The following is a 19,873-nucleotide window of genomic DNA, read 5'->3' as shown; positions in this document are numbered from 1 at the left end:
TTGGAGGCATAGGGAGGTGAATAAAGAAATTTCCCCATAATATTTTGTTACCCAAGAAAGAACTGGGCCACTTTTTCTATTCATATTGTGGCTTGTATCAATTATCGGGAAACGGGCACGGGGGACACTTCTTTATAGTTTAGAGATTTTGGTGGTCTATATTCACCGAAAAATTCCAGATATATAGTGCATTTGCATTATAGTCTCTTGCTAATAATATAGTATTATTCACCCTCACCCATCATTAATTTCTTAAACACTTACTTCCTTCATATAATTGAATAACTATTCCCCAATTGGATTTTGATTGCTATATGATTTTGATGAATTGCTGATTTTGCGCTCTTTAAATATATGCAGACATAATTTATTTCATATGCCGTCTATTTGCATTGTAGGTTGCTGAGGAGAGATCCAATGGGTGCACTTGGAAATTCCAGTTTGAAGCCGTGTCTAAATAAGATAGATGAATCTACTGACGGCCGTCCTTCTGATATGGGCGTGGTGGCTGCCTAGAGAAACGGCGAGGTACTTGGAAGTCAAACTGTTATGAAAAGTGATCATTGCCCTGGATGTCAAAATCCAAGATTGCAGAACCAAAATTTTGCAAAAAGTAATTTCGAGGAACGAAGAGGGCTTTCGTTGAAATTCGCTGTTGCAAATCAGAATCACAACGCTGGAACTATGTCGACGCTACCATCGAAAGATAAGTGTTTCTCATCCATTAATTTATATTATAGAAAGACTACTTTTGAATTGGGTTATGCATGACTTAATGTACAAAGTCATGACCTTTAGACGATTTAGAAGTGAATTTACGAAGTTAGCATTAGTTGTTATTGAGAATTAGTGCTGAGCTGAAATGTTATTTTCAGTTAGCTGTTATGGTTTCGAAAAGTATGTTGTAATGGCTTTTTTTCTATGATGCAATTGTTTCCGTTTGTTGCTGTATCGCATACCCCATCTGATAATTGAAATTGGTTTTGAGGCTTTCTGTAGGTGTGAGATTCAAGGTTTGAAACTGACTTGTGATTTGCATTTCGAAGCTGTTTTCTTTTAACTGAAACTGTAAGTGAACATCTGATAATTTGGTTTGTGCTTGAACCTGTTAATGAATTAGAAGGTTATGAAGCTGTTGATGTGATTTTTTTTTGTTAATGTAGGTAAATATAGTAGGGTGTATGCTAACTATTAGTTATGTTCATGATGGATGATTAGTTTGAAAATGATACATGGTTGTGTAGTATTTGAATGCAACTTGCAGTAGTTAGCGAAAATGTGTGAAGATTGTGTATGAATTGTAATGCGAGTTTATGACTGTTTTGACTTGGTTTATTAGACTCAATTAGTTGCGAATTTATGTTAAGAACTACTGGTCGTTAATGCTGTTAGGGTTCTGTTATTGACTGTATGAAACTTTTGTCAGCTACATTGGCTTGAAGTGGTTTGGTGAATTGGTTTATGAACTTTGTGGTTTGGTATGTGTTAAAAGCATTAGTAGGTAATCACCCTGGCAGTTAGATGAATTAGAATATAAGTGTTAGATTTGGTTCTGAATTTTGTTTGATGCTTCTTGTGTACTTTTTTTTTTTAATCAAAAGAAAAGATATCATTGAACAAAAAGAGAACCATACAACACAAGGGGGGACCAAACCAAGACCCCTTAATGACAAAGCCTAAGCCTAGGGGTACCAACCTTGTCAAGCAAGTAATCTCTAATGATATCATTGTGAACAAAATTGTAATAGGTAGTAGTTTTGGTTTTAAAACCAATGCTAGCCAAAGAGTCCGCACAAAAATTGGCCTCTCTAAAATTATGGGTTATCCTAAACTCTATGCTAAGAATATAATCCCAACACGAGAGCCAACGAGATCGGAGCCGCCAAGGCACAAGAGCATGGTTATTACAAGCCTTAACAACAAAACTACTATCTGTTTCGATCCAAACTTTGTCAAAATTTCTATTCTTGGCCAATTCAAGACTCATGATCAGAGCTAAGAACTCAGCAACATCAGAGGTTTGATCAGCAAGGAAGGAGCTAAAGCTAACAATATGAATAGCATTATGATCACGGAATATCCCACCGCACGCAGCCAAACTAGGAGAGCCTTTGGCAGCCCCATCCACATTACCTTTGACCCAACCCAAAAGAGGAGGAGACCAAAAAACATCCACCATTCTAACCTGGTTTCCAGCCTTGATAGTAATGTCAAAATTTTTGAGAACCGAAAAGCTATCCATAGAAACACTAGAGGCCCTCTTAGTGAAATTGCCAACAGCTTTAGCACTAGCCAATATCCGGGAAGAGCAAGACTGCCACAGCATTCTTCTGTCCTCAAATCTGGATTGATTGCGAGCCAGCCATATTTGATGGATAATGGCAACGATGCAGTAGTGGATAACTGCCTTAGCTTGAGAAGACCAGCTGAAGGAGAGAATGTTTTTACAGTCCTCAATACTCATAATGTTGCAATTAACATTTATAAAACCAACAAACCAATTCCAAATGCTGCAAGCGAAACTGCAAGTAAAGAAAAGGTGATTCGACGATTCACAGCAAGAGGAACAGAGGGAGCACATTGAAGGAAATGTAAATCCACGAATATGCAAGTTTTCATCCGTCGGGATCTTGTTGTGCATTAAACGCCAAACAGTCATAGAATGAGACGGAGGCGAGTCTATATCCCAAGGAAAGAATTTCTATGAAGTGCTAGAGCTAGATTGAGAAACCAAAGCATAAGCATCTTTTAAAGCAAGAGTTCCATTTCTGGAATTTTTCCAAGCATAAAGGTCCTGGGCCTCGATAGCTGGAATATGGAACTCAGAAATCGAGTCAAGAAGAAGAGGAAAAGCAGCTTGAATGTTTCTGTGAATCTGCCAAGAACCCTGCCACCAATCACTGACTTTAGATGTTAGGCTATGATGAAAAAGTTCAGGAATGTTGAGCTTGCTAGCCAGAATTTCTCCAGTCCAATTGTCCAACCAAAAATTTATGCTTTTTCCATTGCCAATGCTCCAAACACAGTTATCCACCACAGTTGAGTGAGCCTCTTTAATTCCATTCCAAATGGAGGATTTTATGGCATACCTAATGATCCTACCATTTCTTTTGACTCTTTCTTTAAGAAGAATGGACCAAGATTGATTCTCATTAAGGAACTTCCAGCAGAGATGGAGATTAGTAGCCTTGTTAAAATCTTTGATTGAGAGAATGCCTTGACCTCCTTCTTGAACTTTTTTGCAACAGGTTTTCCAAGCAACTGTGACCAATTTCTTTTTCTCCAAACTGCCACTCCATATAAAGTTTCTTGTCCAAGTTTCGATCCTTTTAATAAGACTGTCCGACCAATTGTAGATTGTCATGCTATGGACCAACATGCTGGTGATAACAGATTTGACCAATTGAGTTCTTCCCGCCATTGAAAGGACTTTAGCTTTCCAAGCAGCCAGCCTAAGCCTTATGTTATCTGCAATGCATAAAAAATAGCAAGCTTTAGGTTTCCCAACAAATATAGGAACCCCTAAATACATGAATGGAGGATGAGCCATAGTGAATCCAATGATGGTGGCCAGACTTTTATGCCTAGCAGCAGACATCCCTCCAGCATATATAAGGGATTTGGTGAGATTACAGAACTGTCCCGAGCATTGACCATATTCCTTAAGGAGATCACCAATTGCAGTTAGAGATTTGACATCCCCTCTGCAAAAGATCATGACATCATCTGCAAAAAGAGTGTGAGAAGAAACTAAACTATTTTTGTTAGCTTTAATAAGGTTAATGCAATTAGTATTCACAAGGTTGGTAATCCCTCTGCTTAGAACATCTTCTGCAAGGCAGAATAATAAGGGAGATAAGGGGTCGCCTTGTCTCACACCATTAGAGCAAGATAAGTAGCCCACCTGTTTGCCATTAAAACTGATGGACAAAGTAGCAGAGCTGAGAATGGCATTGATCCATTGACAGAATTTTTCATTAAAACCATAGCACTTAAGAGTATTTATGATAAACTTCCAACTAAGAGTATCAAAAGCCTTAGCAATATCAATTTTTAAAGCCACATTCCCACTAAAGCACTTATTATTAAGAATGTTAATAGCTTCTGAGGTAAGACATATACCATCCCTAATGTTTCTACCAATAACAAAGCCTTTCTGCTCAGGGGAGATAAGATTAGGGAGAATAGTAGAAAGTCTGTCAGCAATGATTTTAGATATAATTTTAAACTTAAAGTTTGCTAAAGCTATAGGTCTGAAATGTCCAATGCTGCTAGCACCCTTAATTTTGGGAATTAAAACCAGAGTATTAGCATTATAATTGGGCATTATCCAACCATGATTAAAGAATTGTAACACAGCATTTATGACCTCAGTTTTAATAATACTCCAATAAGTATGGTAAAAGACTCCTCCAAAACCATCAGGGCCTGGAGCAGAGTCAGCCTTAAGATTTTTAACAGCTTGGTAAATCTCATCATGGCTAGGAGTCACAGTAAGAAGGTTGTTAATTTGGTCAGTCACAAGATTAGGAATGACAGAGCTAACCAGATTATTATCCTGCAGAATAGCATCACTGTTAAAGAGCTTTTTAAAATGAGTCACAATGTGGTTTTCAAGCCTCACTTGATCATAAACCACCTCATCATCAATGACCAAAGCAGAAATGATATTAGTTTTGCGCCTAATTTTAGCATAATTGTGGAAGAAAGAGGTGTTCCTATCACCATTGACCTGCCATTTGATTCTGGATTTTTCTCTCCAGAATTCCTCTTCCATATTTAAAGCTAACTCTAAATCATGCTGAGCCTTGGATTCTAAGTCCTGTAAACTATCAAAGTAGCCATGATTACCTATGTCTCTTTGAATATTGATTAACTTCTCCTCAGCACAATTAACATTCTTGCCAATATTGCCAAAGTAGTTTTTATTCCAATCCTTAAGTCTTATCTTTAGGAGCTTGAGTTTCTTATCTAAAACATACATGGGGCAGCCATACACATTGGTTTTCCAAACATCCTCAATGACTTTAAAGCAATCCTCATGAAGAGTCCACATAGACATAAATTTAAATTGAGATGTAAAAGCTATCTTCTCAAAGTTTAAGGAGTAAAGCAAAGGGTAGTGATCCGATTTATGCTTAGGGAGAGTGTGGCAGACAACATGCTTACAATGCTCTAAGAGACTTAAGTTACCTATAACCCTATCCAATCTTTTCTCAGTCCTGTTCCTGCCACGTCTACCATTGCACCAAGTAAAAGGATTCCCAAGGGTTGGGAGATGTATGAGATTATTATTATCAGTCCAATTGAAGAAATCAGTTATGGGAGTCCTAGAAGGAGTATGACTCCCTCTATACTCGTCAGCAGAGACAATAGCGTTAAAATCACCTAAGAAAGACCAGGGAACAGTAGGATCAGTTATGCTACTTAACTTAGTCCAAAGATTCCTTCTGTTAATGTAGTTAGTAGATGCATAAACTATAGAGAAACCAAGCTCAATGCTATTCAAAGATATGCTAAAAGTAACCTGCTGGTCATCAGTGTCTAACACAACAGGGTCCAAGTTCGTTTTGCAAAAACACCAAAGATTTGGCAGTTGATTAATTCTATTATTACATGCAAATAATTTTAGATCAAACCTGGATAGCCAGCTTTTAGGGAAGGAATCAAAGTTCATCCACGGTTCAGCTATGAAGACAAAATCCGGATGATTGGTAGAAATCAGCTTCTTGAGAGCAACTCGAGAAGAATTATTTGCTATTCCTCTAATGTTCCAAAAGATGCAGTTCATTGTTGAGGATTAGGTTGACTAGACACCTGTCTAGTATGAGCTAAAGTCAAAGCTTTTTTGCCTTTTCTTCTTTTGGAGGTCACCAGTTTGAAGTCCTTTTCAGGAAAAAGATCCATGCCGTTATACTTGGACTGTTGGAATGTTTGGACAATTAAAGGTCCATAATCAATTCTGTCATGGCTTTTGACTAACACTTGCAGGGCTGATTTGTATTGGCTTCTTTTTGCAGGTCAAGGCACTTACCATGACAGGTTGGAGGTACATGGTGGAACTATGAGTGTTGGAAGCTTAGCAAAGACAATTAGGAACTTGGCTATGTTCAGTTGGGGTACTAAGTTGAATGTGTTAATGCAGGTTTTCATAGTTTCTTGAATTGGATTTTTGATATGTGTACTTGAAAGCTTGATGCTATGGAAGATAATTTGGACGTGAAGAAAACATGAAGCAAATGGTCAATGAGCTTAAGCCCAATAAAACCCAGAAGGCTTTTTTCAAACTGATATGTTGAAAGTAAATGTGTTGTCCATTCTTTATGCAGGTCACATTTTGTTCTACTGTTGGTAAAATAGTAATGATTTAAGCCAAATAATTGATCTTTCCAATTTTTATTGCATACTAATAAAATAACACTTAATTATCTTTTATTTAAAATCAATTATTTCTCAATGGAACTTCTACATTTCTTAAATGCATCCTTAGTTGTATTATTCAATCTAAAATAATATAAACTTTATTTTCTCAATTACTTTTTATTTTCAATATTCAATTTTTTTAGTATTAGTATCTTATACTTTTCCCGTTTTAACCCAAATTTAATTTTTTTACTAATACCTTTTAATTTTCTCAATCCAAATGCGCGAAAACGACGGGTACCCGTGCGAACGCACGGGTAGCACACTAGTTTTATATAAGGCTTAACATTTGACACTACTAAAAAATTCGCTTTTAGTGACCGAAAAATTTTGGTCACTGTAGTGACCGAATTAGCCACCAATATTTTATATTCATGAGAAAATTTTAAGAAGTCACTAAATCGGTCACTAAAATAAATCATCCACCGATTTAGAGACCAATATTTTGTGACCGAAAGTTTGGTCACTATAGTGACCGAATTAGCCACCAAAATTTAATATTCATGAGCCAATTTTAAGTGGTCACTAAATCGGTCACAAAAAAATATTTTTATATACAATTTAATTTTTATATATAAATTAGAGACCGAAATTTGGGTCACTAATATTTTTTGTTTTCTTTTTCTATTTTTAATCCTCTTTATTAGTTTACTATTCCCTTTCCATTTTTTTAAAGATTTTAAATCTCTTTCAAATTTAAATTTTTACTAAAATTTTCATATTTTTATTATTTTAACATATAATATATTTATAAAAACTATATGTATATATGTTTAAATATAAAATATAACAATAGTTGTTAAGTGGTGTAGTGGCAAGTTGTTATTAAAATACATGGAGGTATCACAAGTTCGATTCCTAGGTCACAAATTGTTAAGTGGTTCACGGTTTAGTTGATTAAATTGGTGTTGCGGTCTGGTTTAAATAACCTTGTTTTTCCTATCTTTTCCATTCTTCATTCTTATTATCATTACTATATTATTTTTTTCTACTTTTTCTTTTTTATAATTAACCGGAAAAATAAAAAAGTATGAAATTTTAAGAATTTTTTAATTGTATTTCTTTTTATTCATCATTTTAATTACATTTTACAAGTCATTTGAACCGTTAAAATATTTAAAAATGAATTTTTTATATTTAAAAATAAAAATAATATTTAAATATTACTAAATAATATTATCTATTAATGAATAAAATAAGTTGAATAGTTTTTTAGTTTTTTTATTGAGCATAAATCAAATGATAGTAAATAAAATAAACTTAAATAAAATATTATCTTATTTTAAAATAAACATTCAACTAATATATAAAAAAAATTAACCTTGAAGTTTCTTTCAATTTTTTATTTATGATTGATTTTTTTAAAAGTTGAGTTATTAATAAATTAATATATTGTAAATTTGTGACTTCTAAATTATTAATATTATGGTTGATTTAGATTTTAGATATCATAACTAAAAAATTCAACTAATAAACTTTTCAATCATAAAATTGAAGAGTTATTTTATTCAATCTCATGTTAGTTGATGGTTCATTTGAATAGAGAACATTAAAAATTAAAAAATAATTTATTTATCCATAATAGTTTCGAGAGTGACACTTAAACTATATTTGATAAAATTAAAATTTGACTTGAAAAAAATAAAAGATAAATATAATTTTTGAGAATGTATAGAAAAATGACAACAACAAAAATATAATTATTGAAAATGTATAGAAAAATGACGATGAAAATAATTTCATAAAAGGAATATTACTGAAAATATAATAGAATGAGTATATTTTTAAACTTAAAAAACTATCTATTATGAGATGAATGAGTAATAAAAAATATTATAATATAAATGAGTAGTTATTATATATAACAAAAAATAAATATAAATGATATAAAAATATCCAATCATATGTGAATAAAATATCATCTGATAGCACTATTAAAATAAAATATGATATGATATTTAAATTTGATTGAATAATATAAAACTATCTTATATTATTTTTAGTTTTATTTATTTTTAAATTGAAAAATGTCTCCTTTACTAATTGAAAAAAAAAATTTTAACTCAATATCTTTAACATTATGATTTTAACGTTTATCACTAAACCACTATATTTAAAAAATTTATATAATTTTAATACCTATAAATGATATAAAATTTTATTTTCTATAATAAATTAATAAATTGAGATTAATTGGAATATACTATCAGTGTAAAATAACTTTACACCATCATCCAATTAAAATGAAGCATTAATAGATATTATCCTTACATTTTTTGGATGAAAAGGGTAGGTTACTATTATATTTTTCTATTAATTTTTTAATTAATTATTTAATATATCTATGCTAAATTTTAGTCTTATAATGTCTCACAAAATTTTTTGCCAAATTTTCATTCTATGAATTATAATAATTTTATTAAAATAATAGATAAAATTTTAGCAAAAATGCTAATGAAAAAATTATAATGTAAAAATATAGTTAATTCCGAGGTGTATTGGTGTTGTCCTGTATAAAGAATTTTATTTATTTTATTATTTTTATTGTTGCTAATTCTTCTAATAAAAATATTTAAATCTATATATTAAAAAATTACTAATACTACTTATTAATTTTACTTTTTTTTTTGCAGATAAGAAACATTGAAGAATCATATAATATTTTTTATGATTCCTATTTAAAAAATATTTAAAGAAAAAATAATATTGAAGTCATTATTATTGTTTCAATTTTTATAATTCTGATTCCTATTTTTTATTTTATTATTGTTTGTTAACTTTTAGTTATGTTTATTTTGTAGGTACAAATTTTGAACGTTTACTTTCTGATAAAATATTTTAGAGAAATTTAGATTAGGGAAGATGCTAGATTATAATATTTACATATTTTATTGTTTTTTATTATTTTTTAATTTTTTATCATTCAATATTATATTATTTTTGTTTGAAACATTAATAGATATTAGATCATTATACAATAATTGTTATAAAAAATATAGTGATGTGCCAAATTGTCTTAATTTGAGTTATAAAATTTTTTAGTCACATTGATGATGTTAGATGATTTGTATGGGATTACAAATTAAATTTTAAAAATCAAATTTTTTCTCCATCTTAATATTTATAATTAAAAAATTTAATTAGTAACAAAAATATAATGTTGATTCATAAAAATGTATTTATTTATTTATTGTGTCTACACCACTATTAAATTATTGTTAATTTTTCTTAATGAAAAGTAAATTCAATAAAAAATCAATACAAATATATTTTATACATTTTTAATTTAATATTTATCCATAATATTTATCCCGTCTAGTTTTAAATATAATTTTATAAAGCTTTGAAATGTCCGCAAAGAAATTCGTCCCCTCTTGTAAGTGGGTGCTTCTCCAATTTTTCAACCATGCATGGATTGGCCACATTGAGTGATTGTGAGGCAACTTGGTATATATTATTTATCAACGTGAATCATCACCATGCCACCTTTCATCTTCCACCTTCCATTATATCATTTGGTTTTGCTCAATTAGACCCATCACACAATAGTCACACTTCTCGAAGTCTTGCTATATTAGCTATTGTTTCAAAGCCCCTAGCCAATGCAGGCATATTGAGATAGGATGATTGGCAAATCAGCTTCTCCATAAATGACACAAATGACACCATAGTCCAAGGATGGGTGATGATAAATCATACCAAAATAATTCACACTAGTTTATATTGGGTTGAAATCCGATTTTTAAAATAAATAAAAAATTAGGAAAGATTAGAATATATCTAATTATGTAACTTTTTGTTTTCGAGTAAAAATAGGTTGGACGATCTTACTAAAGTTGGGTTTGACTTGTTACCGAAATTAAAGTTTAAATCTGACTTATAACTTATCATAGGTTTAATTTTAAACTTGAGTCTGACCTTTTCTAAGACATGAGTAACTTGAGTCCGACCTTTTCTAAGACATGAGTATCTTGAGTCCCACCTTTTTTAACAGACTTTGAGAGTTGACGGAAGGGACTTGTTTGTATCGTTTTAAAAATTAAAGAATCAATTTGACACGAAAAAAATAAGGGACCAAAGCGAATCATGACCTATAGTTAGAGGACCAAAATAAATATTTTTTCAAATAAATTTAATGAATATGCGCTAACATTCTAAAATAATTTTATACATTTATCCTATCAAAAATCATCAATATATCATGTCATTAAAATTTTTTAAAAATAAAAAAGTAATTTAATTAAATATATAATTATAATTAATTGACATTGTAAAATTTACCATTGTCAATACATCAACTTTTTTTCAACAAAAATTAGTTTCCGTTAAAAAGCGATCGAACTTCAAACCCATATTAATAGATTTATGGTCATGCCAAAATAAGACTACTAGAATTACTATCAACACCACCATTTTTCATCATATCTTCCTTTCCGAAGTTTTATTGAGATTTTTATTATGAACTCAATTTAGTTTCTTTAAATTTTTTTAATATGTAATTTAGTTTCTTTAAATTGATGTCCACGCACTTTTTGCTCTATGAAGATAATCTAAGGATGGTAATCTTTTTAAACCCCTAACGTGTTAGGCTAGCTTTTGAAAATTTTAATAGATAATTTATAAGTTAGTTGATAGGTCATAGGATTATTCTGTCATGTCATATTAATAGTTTTAAGTTTAAATAGTCATTTGATTCTTGTAAGTTAGTGTGTTTTTTATTTTCGTTCTTGAATTTTATTTTTTTTTTGAAATGATCCCTCAATATTAATTTTTATTTATTGTAGTCTCTTAAGTTAAAATCCGCAGAAAAATTTAAAAGAAAATTCGCAAGAAACCTGCATATTTTAATTTTAGGAATTAAATCTAAAAACTTCAATATTTAAGGACTTTATCCCAGAAAAAAAGATACAGGGACGAAAACTAAAAACACGCGTCTAAAAGACTATTTAAATCATCATTTAATATAATAAAGCAAAAGGAGTACTTTGGCAAGTTTGCCAAGTGTTACTCTCTTATGCATTCTAACCATTTCTTTACATTCTATTTATAGTAAATTCTATTACTTCTTTATTTATTTATTTTTTTTTATTTGGTTATATTTACTTAATTATTTATATAACAAAAATTGTTTAAAATTGTTTAAAATTGTTTCAAACACGTGAAGTTGTTTTTATTAGTTTCACTATCCTTTTTCAAGGAGTAGTTCTACCATCATCCTTTTTCAAGGAGTAGTTGTACCATTGGGAAGATCAAACATCGCTCATTCAATAATGGTTTTTTTCACTTGAAATAAGGAGTGGTTAGACCATTGGGAAGACATCGCTCATTCAATAATAGTTATTTGCATCTTCCCAATCTTATTCTGTTTTGATTCTCACTTTTGGAATTTATTGGGCCAAAAATTAATCGATCCAAAGCTGACCCAAATTCACTCATTCATCAGACTATAAAACGATACCTTTACTTCTTTGAAGTCATCTACAATTCTCATAATAAACCTCTGCCAAAATACTCCAGAGAAATTTGAGACAAGGAGAGTTTAGAACCGGAAGCAAGAAGATGGAGAAATTAAGAAGATGACGTAGCTAAATTTTTTTCTTTTTGTTTTCTTTGATTTGTTGTTGTATTTTAATTTTTGCATCCACATCAAGCATGTAACTGTAATAGTAAAATCATATAATAGATTAGGATTAGGGTTTATGTGGGTCAATGGTATTTTCCTTGATGTTTTGATTGTTAAATCCTAGAGAAGAGAAAAGAGAAAAAGGCAGAGAATAGGAGGAAATTTATACAGTAATAATGGGTATAAAAGCAAAAAAATTAATATTTATTTTTAAGCTAATTAAGCTAATTATGGTTAAGCTAATATTTTTAAGCAAAAAAATCCTAATATGGTTAAGCTAATTAATAAACTTTTGAAAAACTCTTCAAGACAAACTTCAAAAGCAAAACTCTCTGATATATTCGAACATTTATTTGTAAGTTACAATTTTATTTAGTGTACTTAGAATAAGTTATTTTGAATAGAAAATTGATATATTATTTAAACACATTTTACAATAAACTATATTTTTTTGGTTTAAGACCATTGTATATGTTATTTTCTAGTAACAATTGGAGTTTTTATAAAGATTTAAAAAAATTGAGAATTTTTATAAAATAAAAATAAAATACTTTATCAAAAAATATAAGAGAAATAGTCATTTTAGTCCCTTTGACAAAAATACTTTAACAAAACAAATTTTGAATCTTTATTTTTTTCTAAATTTTTTCCTCTATTTCATAATCATTCATTCTCATCTATTTAGAAATCATTTAATATAATAAAGCAAAAGGAGTACTTTGGCAAGTTTGCCAAGTGTTACTCCCTTATGCATTCTAACCATTTCTTTACATTCTATTTATAGTAAATTCTATTACTTCTTTATTTATTTATTTTTTTTATTTGGTTATATTTACTTAATTATTTATATAACAAAAATTGTTTAAAATTGTTTAAAATTGTTTCAAACACGTGAAGTTGTTTTTATTAGTTTCACTATCCTTTTTCAAGGAGTAGTTCTACCATCATCCTTTTTCAAGGAGTAGTTGTACCATTGGGAAGATCAAACATCGCTCATTCAATAATGGTTTTTTTCACTTGAAATAAGGAGTAGTTAGACCATTGGGAAGACATCGCTCATTCAATAATAGTTATTTGCATCTTCCCAATCTTATTCTGTTTTGATTCTCACTTTTGGAATTTATTGGGCCAAAAATTAATCGATCCAAAGCTGACCCAAATTCACTCATTCATCAGACTATAAAACGATACCTTTACTTCTTTGAAGTCATCTACAATTCTCATAATAAACCTCTGCCAAAATACTCCAGAGAAATTTGAGACAAGGAGAGTTTAGAACCGGAAGCAAGAAGATGGAGAAATTAAGAAGATGACGTAGCTAAATTTTTTTCTTTTTGTTTTCTTTGATTTGTTGTTGTATTTTAATTTTTGCATCCACATCAAGCATGTAACTGTAATAGTAAAATCATATAATAGATTAGGATTAGGGTTTATGTGGGTCAAGGGTATTTTCCTTGATGTTTTGATTGTTAAATCCTAGAGAAGAGAAAAGAGAAAAAGGCAGAGAATAGGAGGAAATTTATACAGTAATAATGGGTATAAAAGCAAAAAAATTAATATTTATTTTTAAGCTAATTAAGCTAATTATGGTTAAGCTAATATTTTTAAGCAAAAAAATCCTAATATGGTTAAGCTAATTAATAAACTTTTGAAAAACTCTTCAAGACAAACTTCAAAAGCAAAACTCTCTGATATATTCGAACATTTATTTGTAAGTTACAATTTTATTTAGTGTACTTAGAATAAGTTATTTTGAATAGAAAATTGATATATTATTTAAACACATTTTACAATAAACTATATTTTTTTGGTTTAAGACCATTGTATATGTTATTTTCTAGTAACAATTGGAGTTTTTATAAAGATTTAAAAAAATTGAGAATTTTTATAAAATAAAAATAAAATACTTTATCAAAAAATATAAGAGAAATAGTCATTTTAGTCCCTTTGACAAAAATACTTTAACAAAACAAATTTTGAATCTTTATTTTTTTCTAAATTTTTTCCTCTATTTCATAATCATTCATTCTCATCTATTTAGAAATTTTCAAAATTTACATTGATTAGACATAAAGTTAGAATTTAAATATAATGACGCGTCTCATCTTACAAACTGCTATCTTGATGTTTTATGTTTGCATCTTGATAATGATTAATCTAACTGATCTTCTTGTTTTTCCTTTGTCATGTAGAGAGGATGACACATATATCATTACATGAGAGAGAGGAAAGTGATGATGGCAAAGGCCAAAGCTCGCCATGCCACGAATGACGCGGAGAGGAAGGAATCACTAGGTTCTCAAAAAAAATTCAACTTTTCAATATTTATCTAATGAGGAGTGTGGTTCAAGGTCAGCCTTTGTTTAAAGACTCTGACGCTTCATCAAAGAAGAGAGAGACCTAAGAGCTCAAATCAAACACAATAGGGTCATGATCTCAGTCAAACCCTGCTAACTTCCGCCAACGAGAGGATAACTACTCTTGAGAAGGAGTTGGTTAGGGTCAATACCGTCTCCGAGAATGGCATGTGAGAGAAAGATAAATTGTTGAAGGAGAGAAAAATCCTCGAGAGGAACCTTCAAAGCCAAAACCAAACTTGTCGGGGTGGAGGCCAAACTAAATGGTTTCAAAGTGGACCTTGATGAGGTTTGTATAGTGGCCCACTATTTGGAGACCAAGGGTTTAAGAAGGCGGATGAACAAGTATGTTGCATGTTCCATGAAATTGACTTAATTCTTGCTCAGAGATTGGTTGCCTCCATTTCTTTTGCCAATCTAATCATGCGCTTAGAGCTTTACCTATTTTTGATCAATTAGTTGTAAAAGGAACATGAGTAATCTTGATATACTAAGGAAAACCACACATCCACACACAAAAGTATTTCAAAATTTCTCTTCTATTCTTTTTTTATAAAACTTCTTAAAACTAATCCGGGTAAGTGCTTAATTTATTTGAAGTTTGTTTAAACAATTGGGAAGATAAAATACATTGGCTAATAGATTAAGAGGTTCTTCTAATTCATTAAATAAAAGTGCAACTCCTTCAAATTTATCAAGGAGGATAGTGATTGATTAAGCAACATCCAAAATCAAATTTTTCTATTTTGTCTTGGTTAATCGATTAGTACGTAGTTTTAATTGATTAAATCTTCGAAAATACCCATGGACTGCTTCCTTTCTGAGCCATATTTTTTCCTAAGTGAATGAGGTTTCTCCTTATTTCAAAATACACCAATTTTTTGAATAGAAACTCTTTACTATAATTTTTTTCTCTTATTCTTATATAAAGTTCTTTTTTCACTAAAATTGTCTTAATGCAAAGAGAGTGAAAAATTAAATCAGAGATTTGTATTGTATTAGTTTTGTGTTAAAATTTTTTATTCAAAAACAAAGTTCTCTTATTCAATTTAAACTCGTAAAAATCTCGGGTTAAGGTTATTGAATTGAGCCTATGTAAAAACTTTGGTTAAGGTCATTGAGTTGAGCTTGTGTAAAGGCTCTAGTTGTTTTACTGAAGCTTTGTAGGTTGATATTATGCAAAAGTTCAAGTTGTTTTATAAGATTTTTTGGGTTGATCATGTATAAAACATCAAGTTTTTTTTAGTGGAGATATCAAGGGAAAACTCTTGGTGACTCGAGTATGTCGAATAGTTTAGGTCAAACTAGGATAAATATCTGGTTTGATCTTTCGATTCCTTATCTCTTTTATTTATATTTTTCGCTACTTATTTATGGATAATACATTTATGTTTCTAACTGCAGCACTCCTAAAGAAGAGTGAGACACCCTTGAAAAAATCTATGAAGTTTTGACTGATATAAGAAGGGAAAGGACGAACACGCTAGACCAAGAATTTGAGCCACCAAATGAAAATTAAGATAATCTTCAAAGATTTTTTTATGATATTAAAGCTCTTAGCTATGATTTCAAAAATTATATTTCTTACAAGTATCGATGATTTAAGAACTTCTATTGGAAACCTGATTCAGTAATAGAATCTGGAGATACATATAATATTAATGATTTATATGGCATATTGAATGAGCCAAAGATCATCAAGGAACTCAAAGAGTTAATATAATTACTTCAAGATGAGGGAAAAATTAAAGAGGAAAAATCATATGTATCTGAAGCATCATCTGAAGAATCATTTGAAATATCATCAGAAAAATCAGACGAAGAATCATCTGAAAAATTATTTAAATTATCATTAGAAGAATCAAATGGAGAATTATCTAAAGCTTCATCTAAAGAATCATTTGAAGCATCATCTAAAGAATTATTTGAAGCATCATATAAAGGATCATTTTAATAATCATATGAAGCATGATGTAAAGAATCATTTGAAGCATCATAAGAAGTATCATTTGGAGAATCAGATGAAAAGGTAAAGGTTTGCTTTAAAACTACTTGTGAAGATGATGATGATGATGATGAGGTAACCACTATTTCTTTAAAAAAAACTGTATGATTTAAGTATAAAAATGTGTAAAGAAAATGATAAGTTAGAAAAATGTATTGTGACTTATAAGATTAGTCATGAACGAAATTTTCTTAGACTACAAGTTTTGAACACTAATACTTACAAAACCGATGATTCTTTAAGAACTGAAATTGAAGATTTACATGAAATGTTAACTAAGTTCACTAAGGATGAAGATAACGTTAATATGATCTTATCTAATCAAATAGCTTTATATTGTAAAGTAAGTCTAGATTATCAACCGAAAAATAACGCCAAATAATAACGCCAAATTTTTCATGAGTATATGTCTTGATGAAAAGAAAAATAATCTCATTAATGGGGTGTGTTTGATTTGCTAAAAAATAGGGGACTGGACAGCACAAAAATATTTGTCCAATGTTTGATTTAAAAAATAAATAAAGGACAGCACAAATAAAGTAATAAGGGACTGGACAATTATTTAATTTTTTGTAACTCGGTTAACCACCGGACAAAAAATTGTCTCGCGTACAAAGAAATAAAAAGTACTACTTTATCCTTTGATTTTTCATATACTCCGCGGAAAATATGCTCCTTTAACCTAGTACTCTGGAAACCTAGCACCTCTCACAAATTTGCAACACAGAACCGGCCAAAGCTTTTTTTCACGTCATCACTTTTTCAAATTATTTTGTTAAGGTACTACTCTTCTTTCTTTTTCTGCTATATATTATGCATATGATATGCATAAAAGTGGTTGTGTGGTTATGAATTTGATAGCTTTACTGTACCAATTTCCATGCCTATATTATACCAATTTCCATGCCTATCTTCATGTTTATATTATAATAAGAAGAAGTATTAGCCATCTATCACATAATACTCATGTTGCAATAATAATGTCATTTGTTTTGTTTATATTAAATTTATAAATTCTCATGTGTGAATTAATTTAATAGTTCAAAATTAATTTTCTGTAGAACAACTTGAAATAATTTTTTAATTGAATTGATTTTTTATGGTGTTAATTTTTCTAATTGTTTTTTATATGTAGTTGAAATGGACGATGAACAAAATTTTCATTATCTTCTTGTTTGGAGGATGTACATCCAAATTTTGGTCATGCATGTTGCTGGTTTTTTTTCTTAAATTTGGTTTTAAGTGATAATTATGAGAGAAGATCTTTGGATGAAAGAGCTTTAGCTAGGTATGAGTCACGTAGGGATGTTTTGGAATCTATTATTAGTAGAAGTGATTCTCATTGTATATGGGAATTAAGAATGTGTAGAAATACATTTGCACATCTTTGTGAGGTTTTAAGGATACGGGGAGGATTAGTGCAACTCGGACAAGTAAGCGTTGAAGAACAAGTTGCGGTTTTTTTAAATATACTCCCACATCATACAAAAAATAGAAGTATTCAAGTTAGATTGTCTAGATCTGGGCAAACCGTTAGCAGGTATTGTCATAGAGTGTTGGTCGCAGTTTTGAAATTGCGAAATGATTTACTTGCCAAGCCAGAACCTGTACCTCTAGATTGCTCTGATGAAAGATGGAAATGGTTTAAGGTAATAAATTTTCACCTAGTTACCTTAGCATAATCTTCTAATCAAGCATCTTAATTATGTTTAAAATATTTATTGAATTTTTAGGGATGCTTAGGGGCTTTGGATGGGACTTACATAGCAGTTACACCGAGTGTTTCTGACAGGCCTAGATATCGTACAAGAAAAGGCGGACTTGCAACAAATGTCTTAGGTGTTTGTACCAGGGATATGAGATTTATATATATACTAGCAGGATGGGAAGGATCAGCTTCAGACTCTAGGGTATTGCGTGATGCAATAAATAGACCAAATGGATTGACGGTTCCAATCGGTATGATAATTTCTTCTCCTTTTAGTTTGTCGGAACATGATTACAAAAAAATGAGTTGTCGTTAATATTTTAGGTTCATATTATCTCGTTGATGGTGGATACACTAACGGTGAAGGCTTTCTTGCCCCATATAGAGGTAAACGGTATCATTTGCAAGAGTGGGGCCCCGGTCGTCGTTCACCTCAAGACCGTGAAGAGTTATTTAATTATAGGCATGCTCGGGCAAGGAATGTGATAGAGAGATGTTTTGGCCTCTTGAAAAAACGATGGGCTATATTGAGAAGCCCTTCATTTTATCCTATTAGAACACAATGTCGAATGATCCTTGCGTGTTGTTTATTGCATAACTTCATCCGTGTGAACATGACAATGGATCCAGAAGAATTTTCTCCATTTGCAGAAGACGAGGTACCTTTAGGAGAAGAAGCAATCAATGTAGTGGAAACAATTGAACCTAGCAATCAATGGACTCAAAGGAGGGATGTGCATGCACAAGAAATGTTTACAGAATGGAGGAATAGACATAGGAATTAGAAATAACTAGTTTATCAGATATGTCTTTTTTGTATGGATGAATTGTGAACTTATTACCATGTGATTGTTAATTTTTTTATATTATTTTATGTTTAGAATGAAGTTGAACTTATTGCAATGTGATTGTAAATATTTTTTTTTGATTACTTTATTAAATTTATTTTCTGTTGTTGCACTTGTGAATGATAATGGTTATTACAACCTCTTTTGATTTTTTTGTATTTAGAAATGGAAAATGAAGGTGGCATTAGTAGTGAGCAATCAATGAATAACATTAGAGTTCGACGTAACTGGAGTACGTTTAAAGAAGAAACTTTACTCGCTATATTAGAAGAGATGGTAGTGGCTGGAAACAAAGGAGAGAATGGAACATTCAAGAATGGAACTCATGAAGAAGTTTGCAAGAGAATGAAAAATAAAATTCCTGGTATAGCTATTAATGTGAAACAAATAGTTAACAAGATGAAAAGGTGGTCAACAAAGTTGAATGATGTTGTTGACATGATGAACACCAGTGGATTTGGATGGGATGACACCAAAAAATGTGTCATTTGTGACAGCAGTCAAGTCTTATCTCAATATTTGGAGGTATCTAACATATAATTTACCCATTGTGTTGTTTTGTTATAAATAATTGTATTCATTTGAATTTTTTCTTGTAGAAACATCCCAAAGTTGGCAACCATGTCAATTAAGAGTTTAAAGAGTTTGAGAGGTTGCAAGGTATTTTTGGCAAAGATCGTGCAAATGGTCGTAGGGCTGATGATGGTGATGAAAATGAAACAACTGAGAATCAAGTTGGTGATAATGATGAGTTAGTGCACCAACATGATAATTCACCAACTTCTTATGGAAATGTTACTCCCGGACCATCTCTTAAACGACCTCGACGTGATCAATTAGCCACTAAATTTTTGGAGAGTTTTAATAGTAAAATGGAAGTTGTTACTATTGATTTTGCTAAAGTTGTAG

At 30.5% G+C, this 19,873-nt stretch overlaps 1 protein-coding gene and 1 long non-coding RNA gene across 2 annotated transcripts; both read left to right on the top strand.

The window, feature by feature from the left end:
• The first annotated feature begins 858 nt into the window (after positions 1 to 858).
• On the top strand, positions 859 to 6,289 carry LOC131607607 (uncharacterized). Its single transcript, XR_009285348.1, has 3 exons — positions 859 to 1,068; positions 6,021 to 6,049; positions 6,146 to 6,289. It is a non-coding gene; the product is annotated as an uncharacterized LOC131607607 (long non-coding RNA).
• Positions 6,290 to 16,268: 9,979 nt separating this feature from the next.
• On the top strand, positions 16,269 to 18,901 carry LOC131605633 (uncharacterized). Its single transcript, XM_058877968.1, has 4 exons — positions 16,269 to 16,432; positions 17,652 to 18,057; positions 18,142 to 18,231; positions 18,608 to 18,901. The coding sequence occupies exons 1-4, from the start codon at positions 16,269 to 16,271 to the stop codon at positions 18,899 to 18,901; spliced, it is 954 nt and encodes a 317-aa protein (XP_058733951.1).
• Positions 18,902 to 19,873: the final 972 nt, after the last annotated feature.

This window comes from Vicia villosa, linkage group LG5 (genome assembly GCF_029867415.1).
Source record: "Vicia villosa cultivar HV-30 ecotype Madison, WI linkage group LG5, Vvil1.0, whole genome shotgun sequence".
Classification (NCBI taxonomy): domain Eukaryota; kingdom Viridiplantae; phylum Streptophyta; class Magnoliopsida; order Fabales; family Fabaceae; genus Vicia; species Vicia villosa.
The sequence above is the reverse complement of the archived record's forward strand: the minus strand, read 5'-3'. Positions and strand labels throughout refer to the sequence as shown.

Coding starts and splice junctions, on each gene's coding strand:
- LOC131605633 (XM_058877968.1), top strand. CDS start 16,269: ATGGAGAATTATCTAAAGCTTCATCTAAAGAATCATTTGAAGCATCAT. Junction 18,058..18,141: donor AAAGATGGAAATGGTTTAAG/GTAATAAATTTT, acceptor TTGAATTTTTAG/GGATGCTTAGGGGCTTTGGA. Junction 18,232..18,607: donor GTACAAGAAAAGGCGGACTT/GCAACAAATGTC, acceptor AATGTGATAGAG/AGATGTTTTGGCCTCTTGAA.